The sequence below is a fragment of the Diprion similis genome, chromosome 6, assembly GCF_021155765.1.
Source record: "Diprion similis isolate iyDipSimi1 chromosome 6, iyDipSimi1.1, whole genome shotgun sequence".
NCBI lineage: Eukaryota > Metazoa > Arthropoda > Insecta > Hymenoptera > Diprionidae > Diprion > Diprion similis.
This window is the reverse complement of record NC_060110.1, coordinates 14,447,533-14,464,177: the sequence shown is the minus strand read 5'-3', so window position 1 is coordinate 14,464,177 and position 16,645 is coordinate 14,447,533. Positions and strand designations below refer to the sequence as shown.

General features: G+C 42.0%; 1 protein-coding gene across 4 annotated transcripts in view; it reads left to right on the top strand.

Moving 5' to 3' along the window:
- The window catches only part of LOC124406498 (autophagy-related protein 16-1), a 230,123-nt gene extending 213,758 nt beyond the window's left edge, over positions 1-16,365 (top strand). For 2 of the 4 annotated variants that reach the window (XM_046881928.1, XM_046881929.1), the window contains exons 10-14: positions 2,508-2,628; positions 8,054-8,233; positions 10,440-10,524; positions 11,192-11,338; positions 15,671-16,364. In XM_046881928.1, the coding sequence (XP_046737884.1) occupies positions 2,508-2,628; positions 8,054-8,233; positions 10,440-10,524; positions 11,192-11,338; positions 15,671-15,764 (627 nt within the window). In that variant the 3' untranslated portion in view covers positions 15,765-16,364. Of the gene's footprint in view, positions 1-2,507; positions 2,629-8,053; positions 8,234-10,439; positions 10,525-11,191; positions 11,339-15,670 lie in introns of all 4 variants that reach the window. The other 2 variants (XM_046881930.1, XM_046881931.1) reach the window with 2 other exon arrangements.
- The last annotated feature ends 280 nt before the right edge of the window (positions 16,366-16,645 follow it).

Genomic DNA, 16,645 nt, shown 5'->3' with positions numbered 1-16,645 from the left:
ATTAACCTGTTTTCAATGTGGCGGGAACCTTTTACAGAGCTTCGTCACCTCGTGCATAATGTGCCGGCTTTACGGTGTTGACAAGGTTTTTAAAGAACGAAAATACAGCATTGAATGCCACCCCGCGCCACCAAAGACCCTCCGACAGGCTAAATACACGCTTACTTTTTTACCCACCGTTTTGAGGTTTAATTGAAAAGCCCGAAGAATATTCCCTACCTGAGTTCTCAGCTTGCAAAATTCAACTAGAATTGAGCCACAGATATGTATGGTGCATGCCGCGTGATGTTCTCGGTGCGGAGGGATGATAGGACGTTGATAACGTCTCGATCGGCCACTTGTTGGTAGATCTTGGTCTATTCATCAGCAAATAGCCGGGAGCCTGGAGGACGCGATCTACTACGGAGTGTTGAAGAGTGCGCCAGACATTATTAATGGAAAACCGATACCTATGATGTTAGCGTGATGTTCTCCTAACGATAGCTGCAGATGAACAAGATAGAACGCGAAGGTATGAAAGATCTCCAGTTGCAAGTAGCATAAAGCTTTTTTGGTAAATGGTACATCCTGCAGACTGCTGTTATCTGACCCTAGACGGTATGCTTCGTGCAATTAGCGGTCATAAAGCCATCGAAACTCTTTCATCGGGATGACGAGTGGAAAAATGTGACACAGCCGTTTCTTCCCTCTTTCATGCTCGTTAAATCCCACCCATCAAAACGTATCCCGAAAGCGCTCAAGCCTGTCAAATCATGCGCAAATTGCTCTCACTGGCACTCATAAACATCTTGATGAACCTGCACGCACCTGAGAACCACGTCGCGTCCTGCCGCCGATGACGAACAACATTTATAGTTCCGGTAAAGGTTCGAATTACTTTTTTGTTTATTTAGGATCACCCTCTCCGAGAGCAAAGTACCTATAGGGCATGGGGGGTGACTCGACCCAGAGAGCCAACAGATTACTTCAACTACCTTTAACGTCGTGAATTTGTCAGGATCAGGTTGGTGCTTGATTCCCTACTGTGGCAATACCCAATGCTTCAAATATCGTCTGACCATTCGCCGATTCGGTACATCAAACTGGATATCTTTTCGCCTCTGACATTGTTTTCTATTGACACAACGAGTCCGATAACTTATTTACCTTCACACTCTACCACCTACAATCTCCAAACTACAGTATCGACTGATCCTGTGATCATTTTGTAAATCGGTAATAAGGATGGGGATTTGGTTTTCTTCTTTTCGTCATTTCATGCTCAGTTGTATGCAAAAGTAAGCATCGTATTCACGGGTTGAGATCTGGTCAGCGTTTACTTTTTCACATTCGTGGGCAACACAATGAATGAATCGCATGTGTATGCATATGGTATCGTGCCTTTATTGTTTCATGTGCTTATATCAACGAATTAAATCTTACGAACGTCCACGTTTTCCACAGATAAAACTGCTCCTAGTCTTATAGATGTATTTTAAATTACATTACACGTTTGGATATAAAAACCGAGAAGATTTCAGGGAAATGAGAAAACCCAGCCTAGTTTGTTATCCATGGCAAATACTACTCTCATTTAGCAAGATATTAAATACCACCAGTTATGATTCTCTTACTTCCTGCAATCTTGAGGCCTGTAATTGATAAAAACGAGCAATTCTTGGACGGAATTATCGGGTCGAGGGAGCCAGACGCGCACAATTAGCCATCAATAATGGTTATCACTGGCAGGTAGAAAGTGCAGATTCGACATTTCCCGTAACACCACATGCATGGTTAATTTTTCTTACGATTACCGTAAGTTGGCTCCAAAGTGGATTTAAATTCAACACGATCGCGAATGATATTTTAACGATTGCAAAACATTACGTGATTATATACGCCGCTCGAAGTACGGCTTCATTAGTTCTTTCTTACGGTTCTCTTTTCCTGTCCTCCGCGCGGCCTCGTCCTCCAGGGAAGATCGCAAATTGTATCGCATACAGGCTGAAGTTGTAAAGTGCGTGATGTACTAAGTTGATATAATAAGTGTCTCGTGTACGTGTACACACAGAAGTGAGAAACTTACCGGCGTTACTTGTTTTTGTATTGCACCCAAGCGAGGCGCGTATAAAGCCACGACGAAAGCTTTCGCGCATGGGAATCCAGTGTTAAATTTGCACACCGTGTACTTGACGTCCGGAGATATTTGGCACGGAACACGGCGTGCGCAATATTTGGCTGTATCCTCGTAATTTTTCACAGGACCTTGCGTGGTCCGGCCTGCTTGACACAAGGCTCACTTGTCCTAAAAAAACACTGAGATCGGACAATCCCATTATAAAAGTCCTCCGAGTCGAGAAATTCTCTCGTCGCTCGAGTTCTCGTGCTTTCGATAAAAAAACTCTAAAAACAAACTTTATGTTATTCAATTTTATACACCATCTACCCAACCACTTCAGTTATACTCGTTCAGGTTTCACTCATCACTGCAGATTGGCCAATAAGCAACGACTTGGTTTTTGTTTCAGCACACCCTCACTGGCCATTGTAACAAAGTCATGGCTGCAAAATTTCTTGGCGAACCGTCCAAAGTCGTCACAGGAAGCTATGACAGGACTCTCAAAATCTGGGATCTTCGCAGCAGGGCATGTAAGCATTTTATCAAATATTTTAAACGATCAATATTTTTTATTGACATGCGCCGTGCGCGAACCGTATTTATTAACTTGTTTTAAGTATCTTTATCTTTGTATCTTTACTTTTTATCCCGGCAAATTTCCTGTGTTGAATATTTCTGAGAAATATCAAAGCCGACTTATCGTTTCCCCATTTAAAGAGGACGTTACGCTTCTTCTTGTTCGACGCAATTCTGATATGAAAACGACACGGCGTTAAAAAGAAAATATCATTGCGACCCGTTCTGGAAATGCTTTTTTTATAACTCGAATAAAATGAATGAAAATAGTAATTGCATACTGCTGCAATTTGTAGCTTATAGATTTTTTAAGTCGACAGCGTTTCGGTTTAATTATTAGTATTTATTTTTTCAAGTCATGCCTCTGCTTGGAGGGGAAAACTTCTAAGCATTTTGAGAAATTCAAAGACGTGAAAGTATTCAAGAAATTTTTTGGTGCATTGATTTTCTCGGGTAAATCTTTGTATAATTCATAGAAAATAACGAGGCTGAAGGTAGTGGCCAGAATTTTATCAGCCAAACGTTGTATGTTACGTTTGTTCGAACAAGGTAGTGAAGTCCGAAAATCAAAATTTTATGGAATACCTTGAACTCCCAATACTTTTATAAATTATGAGAATAAAACTGGACTGCATTTTGTATTTCCAAAAAGTTTGACACGTTTGGCTGCTAACTCTTGACCGCTAGTTTTGCACACCTTTCAAATTTGTCTGACATCTAATTCTAAGAGTATGACTCACACCTTGCAGTAGGTATACACGTACAAAAACTTTGTGAAATACATTTCTGTCAGACGATAGTCGCAGGAACAAGTTTTACAGGAAATATACTTATAAAGGTGAAAAGTTGCATGTGAGGTCAGTTTGGTTATATAAGTAGGTAGTAGCAGTGGTAGTTGGCGCGTATAAAGTTGCTTCAAATCTCGTATATCTTCAAGTGGGATATCTTGAAGTGCATCCAAGTTTAATTTTATTTTCCGCAGTACAACCCGCTTGAAATGACTATTCGGTTGAATGAGTCAGCAAAATTAACGTCGGTAATAATCCGCGAGCATAATCTCATTCTCGAATTGGTGTGTAACATTGTTGAACTTGCATAATTTCTCCTTTTTCACACCGGATTTCCCGTTGATAGACACGCTGCTTCTTCAAAGTCCGGGCTACGCAGATTCGAGACTATTGTAACTAATGGTTATAATTTTTGAGCTTTATACCCAGTTGCTGTAATACAAATAATCGCAGGACGCTGCACCTCACAAAATTATTAAGATTAAGATTACCTACCTTCGTATATTCCGTCTGAATTTATCTTCAACATGCATTAAATTAAAACTGTATAACTGGATAATTATAACCGCGAGTTATTACGCAATAAATTAAAAAATGACCTTCTCATTACGCCGCGAAAATTAAAATTTCATCAAAATGACGCATGGAAGAAAAGTTATTCCTGTCATGCTCTAGAATTGAAATTACCCATTCGTGGATTTAAAAGCCGATGGTAAAACGGTTCTTCAACATTTTAACAGTAGACGCTTACGATTTGTGTGAACTATATCTAAAAACTGTTCTCGACACCTGCCAATATTATTGCCTCTACAGCTGTTCGGGCAAAAGTACCCGGGGCAATAAGGAATCGAGGAATCCTTTTACAATTTGACACACTATAGCAAAGTATTGGTTCAAACGCAGATATAACAGTTTATTTTTATTCAGCTAATGCGTCTATAATGTATCTGCGATACACCGATATTTCTTTCATATGAATCTTTTTCTCTTTTTCTCGGTTTGTGTATCTTTTCCGTCCTCTATTCATCAAAAGTTCTACTTTAAGTCTCACGATTTCGTTTTCCCTTTTTTAAAAAAGAAAATTTCATTTATCTGCCTTGATTTTGTATTCTTCTATACACATTTACTATTATATAAACACTAAGTGGACCGTGTCGAAGGGCATAAAGAAGCATTCTTCCCCTCCTTTTTATTCTTTTTATCCAATTCACCGTTGATTATGCCGTATAAAAGAACAGAAAGAAATACTCGAGTGCATGCTGTGTTCGGGTATTTCAAACGTTATCAAATTTTCAGTTCACCGTTTCAGCTGTGTTTATTTGATCGTTGAAATGTTTGCTTTTTCTTCTATTTTCTTTTTTTTTTTTTTTTTTCTCTCTCACTTCCATCAAAAATAATCTCCTCGTTCGTATAATACGCTCGGTGAAATTAAAGGTGAAATTCAAATAAAGGCAGCAAGCAAATAATCGGGTCTAACGAGCATATGCCAAAAGATCCTGACCGCAAAATTAATGGTCTAGTGGAAATAAATGATAACTATTTTGCATGCATTTGCATTAAATATACATGTTTAACGGTTTTGCATCGATTATGAGGAAATTCAGGCGAATATTAATTGTGGCGTAGATTTCACCAATTCAATCTATAAAGCCCGCGACGCGTTAGCGTAACAGCGAATTGCCAGGTTTTCTTTCTATCCTTATTAATCAATATTCCTGACATAAGAATCATTTTGCGTTACAGCGTTAAATTATTCGTCCGCAAATCGTATTCTTAAATATAAGCATTAAAAAACATACGGAATAGGGAAAACAAGTATTTATGAACAGCCAGGAATTTCATGAATTCTCCGAAGCTCAATTCGTGGCTGATAATTGTACGAATGTTAGCGGAGCATGGCGAATAGTCAATTTACATTAGAGCGTAATTGTGGTACACAGATATGCCCACATGTACAGTCTATGCAACGTCCATGCATATGTAATGAGTCTTGAAGTGCAGCAGGAGCTGGTTGTGTTTGACTTTAGTCTGCGTGCCGATATAGGTAATTCTACGATCGATTAAAACAATACCGTCGCCCCGAGTCACACTTACGTTAAAGGCAAATGTCTCGGAGACAAGAGGGAATTCGTATTGATTAGAGCCATTGTAGCAGATTCCGGAATTCTTCGCCCTTCCCGTCGCATTTGTCGCATTGTTCGAGCTTCCATCGACTCTCTTCGAAACGTTATCGCTACGGAGTATCGCAGGGGTTTGGGGAAGGAATATTAACTTCGGATATTAATATTCGGTCCTTACTCGAACGTCCGACCCTCCCAGCTTTGACGTGACGTCATTTTTAATATTCCCACCCGACACCTCCAGAGCGATCGGCATACTTTATTACTATTATTATGATTATTATTATTCCTTTTATTATTACAATTATTTCTGTAATTACAATCCGTGGACGTTACGACTGGCTGCATAATTTTGAAAACTATGAGAGTAATGTCGCGCTGTGGAAATTGTTCGAGAAACTTTGGGGCGGTCAAATTTTCCAATTTCATTATATACTTCCTTCATCTTGTTGTAGAGATTATTCTCAGCACGGTCTCGTCTTAAGGAGCGAGCCGCTGCAGTTACTCGTTTAAAAAGTTCATTATTCTTAATCCCTTATCGTCAACTGATAAAAGACTTTTTATCGGCTCACTCGTTTGCCCGAACCTGCAGAAGCTGTTATAAATGAATATTCAACTGAGACCATTGAACTCGGATAATTTATTTCTCAAGTATGAGATATCCAAAAAGTTCGAGCCACCGCCCCCTCAAACCCTCTCAAAAGTTCAAAGTTGACGAAAGACGTAATTACGCTGCAACCAGTTGACTAACCATCAAGTACGCAAAGGTGCAATGCGAGATTCGCAATTTCACCAAGAGCACAATATACAAATTGGCGAGTGCACAAAACTGAGCGCGCCTCGTTTAAGCCCAGTTATCGCGAACCCCGCATTAGGATGGAACTTTGGTTATTATGTGAAGTACACAGTTTTAAAGTCAGGATTTTGAGGCTCGGCAACTTCTGAGAAATACAGCAACTCGTGGATTCTGCACCAAGTTACACGGTGGAAGATAATAATTGGAGTTAAACAGCGTTGTAAAAGTTTACTCAAGAGTGCGATATACGATTATCCAACTCTCGTTCGAAACTCTATAACCATTGACTAATGTCGTGACTAGTCCCAAACTCGTGGTACCAGGAACCAAGACCCGGACCTCCGTCCGCCATCGGTAAGCCCTTCACCTCAAACCCTACCTGAGGACCGCGAAAATGTTGATAATTCAGCCATCCGGTAACAGTGGCTCTTGACTATTACACGCTCAAGCTGACGCCCGTCGTTGACACTTTGTACCGTTCCTACGGAAGGTACAGGGAAATAATCGCGCTAGAAATTCCACCCTTGTATTCAATCTACCGAACCCGTTCCGACCAACGATCTGTGGCAGCCACGTGCCGCACGCAACGAACCCTTCAGGAATTAACACCAACTTGGGTTACCGCCCGGTTTTCTCCCGCGACACTTGTGGCTTCCCGTCGTTTGATTTGCTTCGAACCTTTTACAATGATGGACGAACACTTCTGCGGGACGGGGGCCGATGTCAAGGCAAGAACGCTCCTTCCCCACAGGGTTCAAAGAGAAAGCCAGGGTTCTTGACATCATCCAATCACACATTTTACGTCATTTTACGAATGCTCGTCGTAATATCAGATGAATTTTTCTTCAACAGACTCCGTTGCGGAAACTGAGCAGAAGCACGCGCTTTTTACAGGAACCGAATCGCGCGTGCAAAGTACAATCCGTGCCCCGGTCTTTCAACTCGAGAAAACCTGTCCCAGCGTTACTTATGGGTTGAGAAAATCTTGGCTGCATTATCCCTCCGCTGTAAGCCAGGCTCTCAAGTAAGGCCGATGTGTGAGGTCGCTCCGGGTAATTCCCTGGAGTGATTTTTGCCCTGGAGGTATCGGGCAGAAAAGACTTCCGAGACAAGTGGTCCGTTCACAGCTCAGTCTTCTATAAGATCTGGAAAAGTGCCCGGATAAGGCGCCGCGAATTCCTCGTTTTCACCCTCCGTTTCGCGTTATATGTTCAACAGGGCAGTTGCGTGGGTAACCAGGGCGAGAATTATCTGGAAACACACCAGGACTTGTGTCGTACAATCAGTGTCTCTGGTTCCCCGAATTTACAGATTCATGGCTTTCGGTATACAGTCTCCGAAATTCTGTCCGACCTTCGAAAAATATCGCACTTGGATCAGGGCTTAAGCATAACACCGAAATCCCTCTTGCAGTCTCGTGCTTTTCGATATGCTAAAACAACGTAGGTCAGATAAACGCCTCAGGGATCGGCGAAATAGGTTTTGGTTAAAAAAATTCTGCGAAGCTCTATATTCCGCGTGTTTCTCTTATATTTACTAGCATAACATTAGCGCAAGGCACCTGAAAACCATGTTGGATATAAAGCGGTGCCGGAATTTTAATCAGCGTTGCGAATATGACGCTCTCGTCGATTTACCGAAGTGCATGGCTATTCAGACGTGAATGATTTTACAGGTATAGAGACAAAATTCGCTGGATCAAGCTGCAACGATGTCGTAATATCCGACGGCTCGGGATCGACGATAATCAGCGGACACTTTGACAAGACGATAAGATTCTGGGACACGCGAGCCGAGTCCAGTTCAAACAACATCGTGCTGCAAGGCAAAGTGACATCGCTAGATCTATCCCGAGGTGAGTTTATAAATCCCCAGTCATTAACAACTTCCACCTTATCTCAGACCTACGGGACCAACGATAAATACGGTCACCATATCCGCATCCCTTCAGGGCGAATGTAGGAAATTGTGCTCAAAATTCTCCTAGTTTGTAATCACAACATGCATCTTGGCAAGCCTCATCCGAATGTCGTTTCACAGCGAGAATCTCACTCTTTCAATCGAAACATTTATACTGTTATAGTCCCGCTTACAAACACCCCTCAGTGCGAGTCAACTTCCGGTTATATATAACGTTTCTCTTCGTTCGGGCGGTCGAGTAGAACCACTCGATTTAGCTACAACTGGGGAGCAAACGGAACGTCGAAGGGTTCGCAAATTTCCGGACGAGAGAAGATGTGTAATATATGTTCGTGTTTAACACCTACCGATCTGTAAGGGTCTACGTATATAAGATGGCTGCGGAAACGGATCGAACAAAACCAGTGGCCATAAGCCCAAATTTTAAAAGGATACAAATCAGCCGGACCTGAAAACAATAATTTCTCGAAACACATTCAGGCAATGTAAATGGTCTGTTTCCGTGTGTGGGGGTCAAAACTTGGAAGGATAATATTGCAAATGGCCGATGTGTCGAAATTTCAAACATGTGAAAATAAAATAAGGAAAGTTGAAATCTCGATTTCGAAAGTGTCATTGATTAGAATGACCACTAGTCGGTAACACTTTCAAAAATCAAGATTTCGAATAATTCAACTATCGTTATTTTATTTTCGCATGTTAAAAATTTCGACGTATCGGCCATTCGGTATATTGGCCCTTTCAAGCTTTGAACCCCACCCGTTCTCGTAATCCAGCGTTGCAGAACAAGTGGGGTGTGAAACGGAAGCAATATATATGAAACGCACTATTATATGTATGTAGAAATTTCGCTGCATGCACGATTTGTAATGAATGATGTGTTCCTCCCTCTAAAATACGTGATACCGCTACTTTGTTGTACGTTTAATTTCTACTGGTGGCTTTGTCTTCGAATGCGGCCATGTATTCTTCCCTTCTCGCCATTGCTTTTCAACCCGTGCACACGCACAGAAGTCACGCTTGTATTGAAAACTTACCGACACGCATTACATGTGCCATTACATAATGCCTTTCCAGTAGTAGTTCCAAGGTAGGAAGGTCGATGGGTGCAGGGGTACAAGGCATAGCATAAATACCCGATTCTGTGCGCCTAGCCGTCGATGTAATATCGAAGGCTTGGGTAGATGGTAATCTCTCAACGTTCATTCCTCCGTTTTTCCACCCTCTTGTTTCTGTTCCTCCCTTCTTCTTCCTCTCTCCTTCCGTTTTTCATTATTCGAGCAGTTACCCCGTTGCATTGACGTATCGCCCTGCTACCCTGCGTACTCCCAAAGCACCCAAAGCACCCATTTACCGAATTCACCATGGAGATTCGACAGCTCATTCGAGCAAAAGAGATATTATGCCACACCCGTCCCGTCGTATTTCATTTAACCGTACCTACGCTTCCATCCCCACCCATCCACTCACTCACCTACCCTCTCGATCGACAATGAGGTGGGGATCTCCGAGTTCCTGCGCTCTGATGGCGATCAAAGATCAATCGTATTATATATCACGTGGTCTGTTTCTGGGGCCCCTTTAAAAAAGACAAAAATCACAAAGATACTTTTTTTCCTATAGTGTTGGGTCTTTCACTGTTATCCAAAACTAGGATAAAACGGATAATTGTACACGTCTTGCTATGTCTTTCAAGCAGTAATCGATGTTTTTCTCGTTTCTTTCTTTTTTCCACTCTTGACAAACCTTTTGCTGATCATATAATTACGTGTAACCAAATGTAACTAACAGTTCCTCGAATTAGGGCTAGTTGTTGTAAGACTAGAACAATTCCTTGCGTCATCTAAACAGATTTTATATATCGGGAGATGAGTTTTATCAGACAAATTTTCATCGTAATGTAAGCAGAATACCGTATGGTTGTTTAAAAATAACGATATCTAAATGATCGATTTCAATAGAAAGTTAGATAGTAATTAATATTGGATCTATGAAATATAATCTATGAAGAAAATCATTCTGCAAGGATTGAATCATTTTTTCAACCTATTAGTCGGTTATAATATCGATTACTGCAACGTAAAACTATGGTACTTGCAAATAGCATATTTAATACCTTTCCTTTCTACGTTAATTTTCAGACGCGCATTACTTGTTGAGCTGTGTCCGTGACGACACATTGAAGTTGCTGGATTTAAGGATGAACCAAATTATCGGTTCCTTCAGGTAAGACCAACTTTATACTAGCTTTCTTTCTGCATGCGGTATTATAAATCTGAGCAAGCTCTGGGCGGATTTATTCGCTTGTTCAAATTAGGTTGATGCATACGAGCATATAAGTATATACATATAGGAGAGCACATACATAGTAAAGTGTGGAGAGGTTAATTTATGCGGAGACTGGAATTAAATTCAAATTTCACTTAAACGCGTTATTTCTACCGTCTCTCCGATGAAGGGTCACGCCTGCGTGATATGCAGCTAAACTTGCACACGAGCTTTGCATGAAATGAGTCTGGCTGCATATACGTGTAGCGTGTAAGTGCGGCATATACCATCGTCTTATTCCCTGCAGACGCTGCCACCCGGCTAGCTGGAAAATTTATACAATATGCCGTGCAAGCCTTATTAATACCCCCCCCCCCCCCCCCCCCCCTATGAAACGACCAATCCGAGTTTATGGTTTGCTAAACGAAAAATATCGTAGACCATCGCTTGATTATGTATATCTTGACGAATAAACGCAAAGTGAAACAATGTGGCATGGGTTTGAAATGAACTCGCGGGAATCGCTAATACTTGGAGAAAAATTCGCTGCCAATGCAACGTCAAGCGAAACTTGACTTCTGCTCGAAAAAAAAATAACATTTCTTTTATACCGAATGTGTTACAGTGCCGACGGTTTCAAAGTTGGTTGCGATTGGGCACGCGCTACTTTCAGTCCTGACGGACAGTACATTGCCGTTGGTTCTTCCAATGGGTCTGTATTCATCTGGTCCGTAAGCAGCAACAAAGTGGAATCGGTGCTCAAAGACCACACGTAAGTTTCACCAATTTATCCACCATTTATTCATACATGCGCGTAAAATTGAACCTGAACCGTAAGCAACACATTCATGCAAAGTGCGCACGTAGGCAGAAATGAATGACACAATTTAAATTGTTGGTTTTCCGAAGGTTCTCTCTTACATCGACCATAAAATGGTACCTGAACGATTCTTGCGATCATTTTCTCGGGTATGATACAGCGCTTGGTAACTGGCGTCTGTAAAACGTGATCGTAAACCCAAAATTAAATTCCAAGCATGCCGAGGGCGGCCATATTGATGTTATACCGCCGTTTGAATTCGTTCGTCAAATATCTCGCCAATGTTTTTCCTTATTTCGGATTCACCCTCAACTCACTCTCAACGATCTACCAACGCGGTGCTTGTATTACACACTCAAAGTAGACCTAATTCTCTGGCATGCTAAACGTTGTACCAGGTGTAAATCGTGACGGGATGTTCATTTTAGTAATAAACTGGCACTTGCCCTGAGTCCCGCCCAGCTGCTCGAGCAAAGTGAAGATACACAGTGCTCAATTTACATCGTGTGCATGTTAGAACGTTTAAATCAATGATGTGAGTAACGCGATAAATTAGTGAATTCAAGGCAACGTTACTAGCGAGGAAAGGCTGACGCGAATGTGAAAGGCGAAAGGTGAACGAATTCATAAATCTACGAATAAATGTTACAGCACTTGATTACAGAATATGACGACGAAATTTAAACCCATCTGGTCCCTTCGCCTATAACCGGGTATTTAATCACTATTCTGTCACAATGGAAATGGAATGGATTTTACGGTCAGGTTGAAAACTTAAAAAAATTTCCACAGGTTGGATGTACTTTAATTATTGGTATACCAGCTTTTGGATGTGTGAAAACTTTTGGGGTTGGTCTTGCATTCTTTGTGTCACTACGAAAATTTCATTTTCTATTCGTAATGGCTCTGAATCTTCATTCTTGTATGTATAAACTGACCGTAATAGTAATCAAAATTTTCATTTCGTCCTTGAGTTCATGGGCTTTCTTGATCTGCGTGAGCTTTCATAAAGTCGTCCAGACTAGACTGTTTGCTATATCGACATCTGGTCAAGTACCTTTGCGTCGCGTAAACCAATTCAAGGGAATGTTCGGTGTCGTCGTTGTGAAGTGGCAGGGTGCGGAAAAAAAGTTCAAAAAAGTACCTGACTGGAATAAAATGCTGCGCTCAGAAATGTGTAGGACGTATAAAGACGGGCAGAGGATTGTACTTGTGGAAAATCAACGACGTATGTACAACTACTTCTGCCACTGTTGTTCGGAAAAGTTTCGCGGAGAGAAATTTCTCCGATCTCTCCCGTTGGCTGAAGTTAAATTTTAATCAAGTCCATGCATGAGGGCCAGTGCACGGATAGATGCTCGTACTTTATGTAGTAAAATATTCAGAAATCACGTCGCATCTAATCAGACCTTACATTCGTACACGTATAGAGGAAATATTCATACGTAGCAGAAATTTTTTTTTTTCAAATTTCCATCAGACTTGAATTGGTACTCGACGAGTAACGTCGTGCGTTAAAAATGCATGCGGGGAAATAAAATTTTGTGTGAATTGTGTAAAATTTTTTACCCGCAGTGAAATACCGTACAGGATTTATCACCAGTTTTTTGGTCGATTTTGCGCAAATTAAAATTGCGGATGAACATCGAAAGACGAATACCTTCACAACAGAGACACCGTGGGTGGAACGAGGCGCGCGTTTATATGAACTTTATCCTTAGCGTGAAAAATGTACGAGTATACGTATGTATAGCTTGCAGCGTTGGGATTCGCGATGCAAGGATAACACTGATGCACATGTAGTTGATTATCTCCTTGTTACCGTCCTAACAGAAAGTTTTCTCGGCTGCGCTGAGGTATATGACCCTTGTTTAAATAATTATTTAATTAATTAAGCGGCCTAACAGCCACGAGAGATGCTACAGCCCATGTGGCTGATAACCACGAGGTTGGTGTAGCGGTAAAGTACTCTCTTCTGAACTCGGCTGTCGCCATGCTCTATTCACACTCTCGAAGTTCCTCCGCCGCGTGACAACGATGAAGCACAATTGCCTCCCGCTATATCCCTCCTCTTCCCCCGCTCCTCTCCACTTATCTCAAGATAATTCTCCCACAGTGTGGAAACGCGGATAGTGCAGCGAACTAAATCTCACGTGCGAATCCAGGCGAATAAAAAACGCTCGAGTACGAAGACAATTACGAAATTACTCTTCCGACCACCATTGACACACCTAATGGTGTAAAAATGCAGTCAGACAACCGCGAGAGTTAGGTAGATAGAAATTTAGCAGCACTCAGCTCTCGAAAATTTATAGAATATGAGGGAGAAGATCCGATAGAGAGAGATAAACTCGATAAAGAGAGGATATACCTACCAATAAGTTAATCAGTGGCGATGGATATTCTACGATAATATGCGGCCAACGAGCTAGGGTGCGGGTATTATACGACGACAAAATTTGCGTGTACCGATCGCATGATGTATAAAACGGTAGGGAAGAGGGAAAAATAATTGCTCAGTGTCACGCTTGTAATTCCGGATAGTTGAAACTGCAGCGGACGGAAAATGACAGGCATACGCGTAGCGCAGCGGCCTATAAAAGCGGTAGGATACAATTTTCAGAGTTCAAAGAGACAGATACGTTCAGATAACGGGTATGCGGTCCTGTTTTCGTACTCGCGTGCATTAAACGAGCCATTCCGCTTTTGTATTTAAATTCTATTTTCCCCCCTCTCTATTCCTCCGACATTCGGTGTTCTCGATGCGCGCGAACCGCGGCCGCTGGTCGAACGCTGTAATTAGGGGAGCCAACCTGCCCAGCCCTTGTAACCCGAGGTCGTTTTTAATTAACTAAAAGGGAAGAAGACGCGGTAGTCGAACAACGACGCCTCAAAGCGTCACCGAGCCCACATATATGTATGCCTACCTTGGCAATTTACGTTACTTGAATGTTATGGCAGTTGACGAGCGACGATCCGCAAGCCGGCGCGACGCGGACCGAAAGAAGAAACTAACGCATTAAATACTACAAAAGAGGCAATAGCAAGTTACGTCGGCGAGTCCGCGTCGCCATTCCAACGATCCACCGCGTATTCCGCGGATCTCTCGACGAGGCCAAACAGGCTGGGCAAAGAGTGGAATCCGTGCGCAGTTGTTACAATTCTTGCTTTTCAAACTTGAGAGGGATTGTTGGGCAACTCCTGGCACGTTTGAGACTTATTTTATCCCTCTTCGCTTTATACCATTTCAATTCACAATTCGGAAATGTCTCGGCGAGTCTGAGACTTGAAAGAACCAGCCGCTGACTGGATATAATCACACGAACCACAGTAGGTGCCTGTAAAGGCCAAGCCTTCAAAGATGAAATATACAGAAATTCAAGCGAAGCAGCATGGATATTTACCTCTGCAATTCCACCTTCGCGCTGCGCACTGTGTGCATTTCGGTATTAAAAATACATCCTTCCATCTCTCGTATGGTCGTGAACCTTCAACCGCTCCCGAAGATTACCTGACCTCTTTATGACGCGGACCTGTGTTGTATATACCGCCGTCGTCCAAAGATGAAGATCAAAGCGTATAGATGTTAGATATCTCATCTCGAGAGTCGTGTTATACCATGTAGGTATAGGTATCGGGTCGAAGGCATGCGTAGAAACGAGACAAATGGAAGAGAAGAATTCGGCTCGCGGGTCAAATTTAGGAAGTGACGAAAAACGGCTCTGTAGAAAGTGTATAATACACGTATATTCAAAAGTCAAAGGATCGGCAGGAGCAAAAAGCGACGAGGGCTGAAGCTGAGTGAGAATGAAGTAACGGAAAAGAGAGGCGGGAGAGGGTTCGGAGGAAGAGAATAACCCGCGTATTGGGTCGCGCGGTGTTTCATTTTCGGGAGGGTGACAACGAGTCAGTTAGGTGTCAGTGTCACGCAAGATTAATAGAGGCGTCAGTCAGGCAGGTTTCATTCCGTCGCGTTACCTGCCGTTTCCGTGGCCAACTGGCGCTGATTAATAGCGCCCAGGCCACCGACCGAGTCATAACTTGGGCTTAATTTTTCTGCCCCGCTGCTTCCGCGGAGCTCAGACTTATTGCCGAGTTGGAACCCTGGAACCCACCGCCCCTGCAATTATTGTCGCGGTTACGGCATTCGCCTAATCCTAATACCGTCCGTTTCATACCTTTCGCCCTTCGCCCTTCACCCTTCACCCTTCGCCCCTCAACTTCGGTTTCACTGACTGTAATCAGCATATTTCAGAGCGACGGCCTTTTTCGTTTGTTTCTCAGGTCGTCGGTGACGGCGGTCGCGTGGCATCCTCAGGGAACGTACCTCGCCTCCGTAGACAGGACCAAGCAGGCGACCATTTGGGGCGACGTCTGACAGGATTATTCGCCTTGAATACGAACTGGAGGTGCCAAGGAGCGTGAAAATCAAATTTATATTCCGAGGGTGGGTCGAAATGTGGCTATATTTTTACAGAAGGAATCCTGCCCTCGAACTGAACAAGTTCCCTGATTTCATGTTTACGCAAATGCGCAGAACCAGCTAAGGGGATATACTTTGACGCTAAAGGCAGCTGTGGTTTGGTCAAATTGCTATTTGTATTATACATGTTTCAGTGAGTCTGATATACAGTAACAGGATCGTTTAATTTTTAAGGTATGAACGAAGCACAGTAAGTTTACAAAAAATTTTCACTAACAACAAACAAATTAAATTTAAAAATACAAATTAAAATAAAGAATGTTGACACATTCGTACGAAGTTTATATATATATTATATACATTACGTATAGTATATTATTTGATTATACATATACTTGTATACCGTGATGTAATAATGTATAGGTATAAACATTAACACGTTATACGTAAGCTAAAATTGAGGTACACAATATTACTTAGATTCTTATATAAATACAATATTGGTACGTTCGAACCGTAACATTTTATGAATACTCAAAAAAGAAACAATTGTTGTTTTAAACTTTATAAAATTTACTTTTACTACAAAATATCATGGAGCAATGCGAGAGTCCTTTTATTTGTGGTCCGTACAAAATCGTCTACCCCTCACGCCTCGCGCGGTCGAATCGCACGGAACGTCATCTGGCTTTCAGGTCAATCGATAAAACTGGAATTCCGATTCCGCCGATTTGACAAAAATCTTTCACATCCTTCGGGATGTCCATTGAAAAAAAATGTCTGTCAGATTTCAACTCTAGTACTCGTGTAATTTCACGAAAAAAATTCCCCGCAGG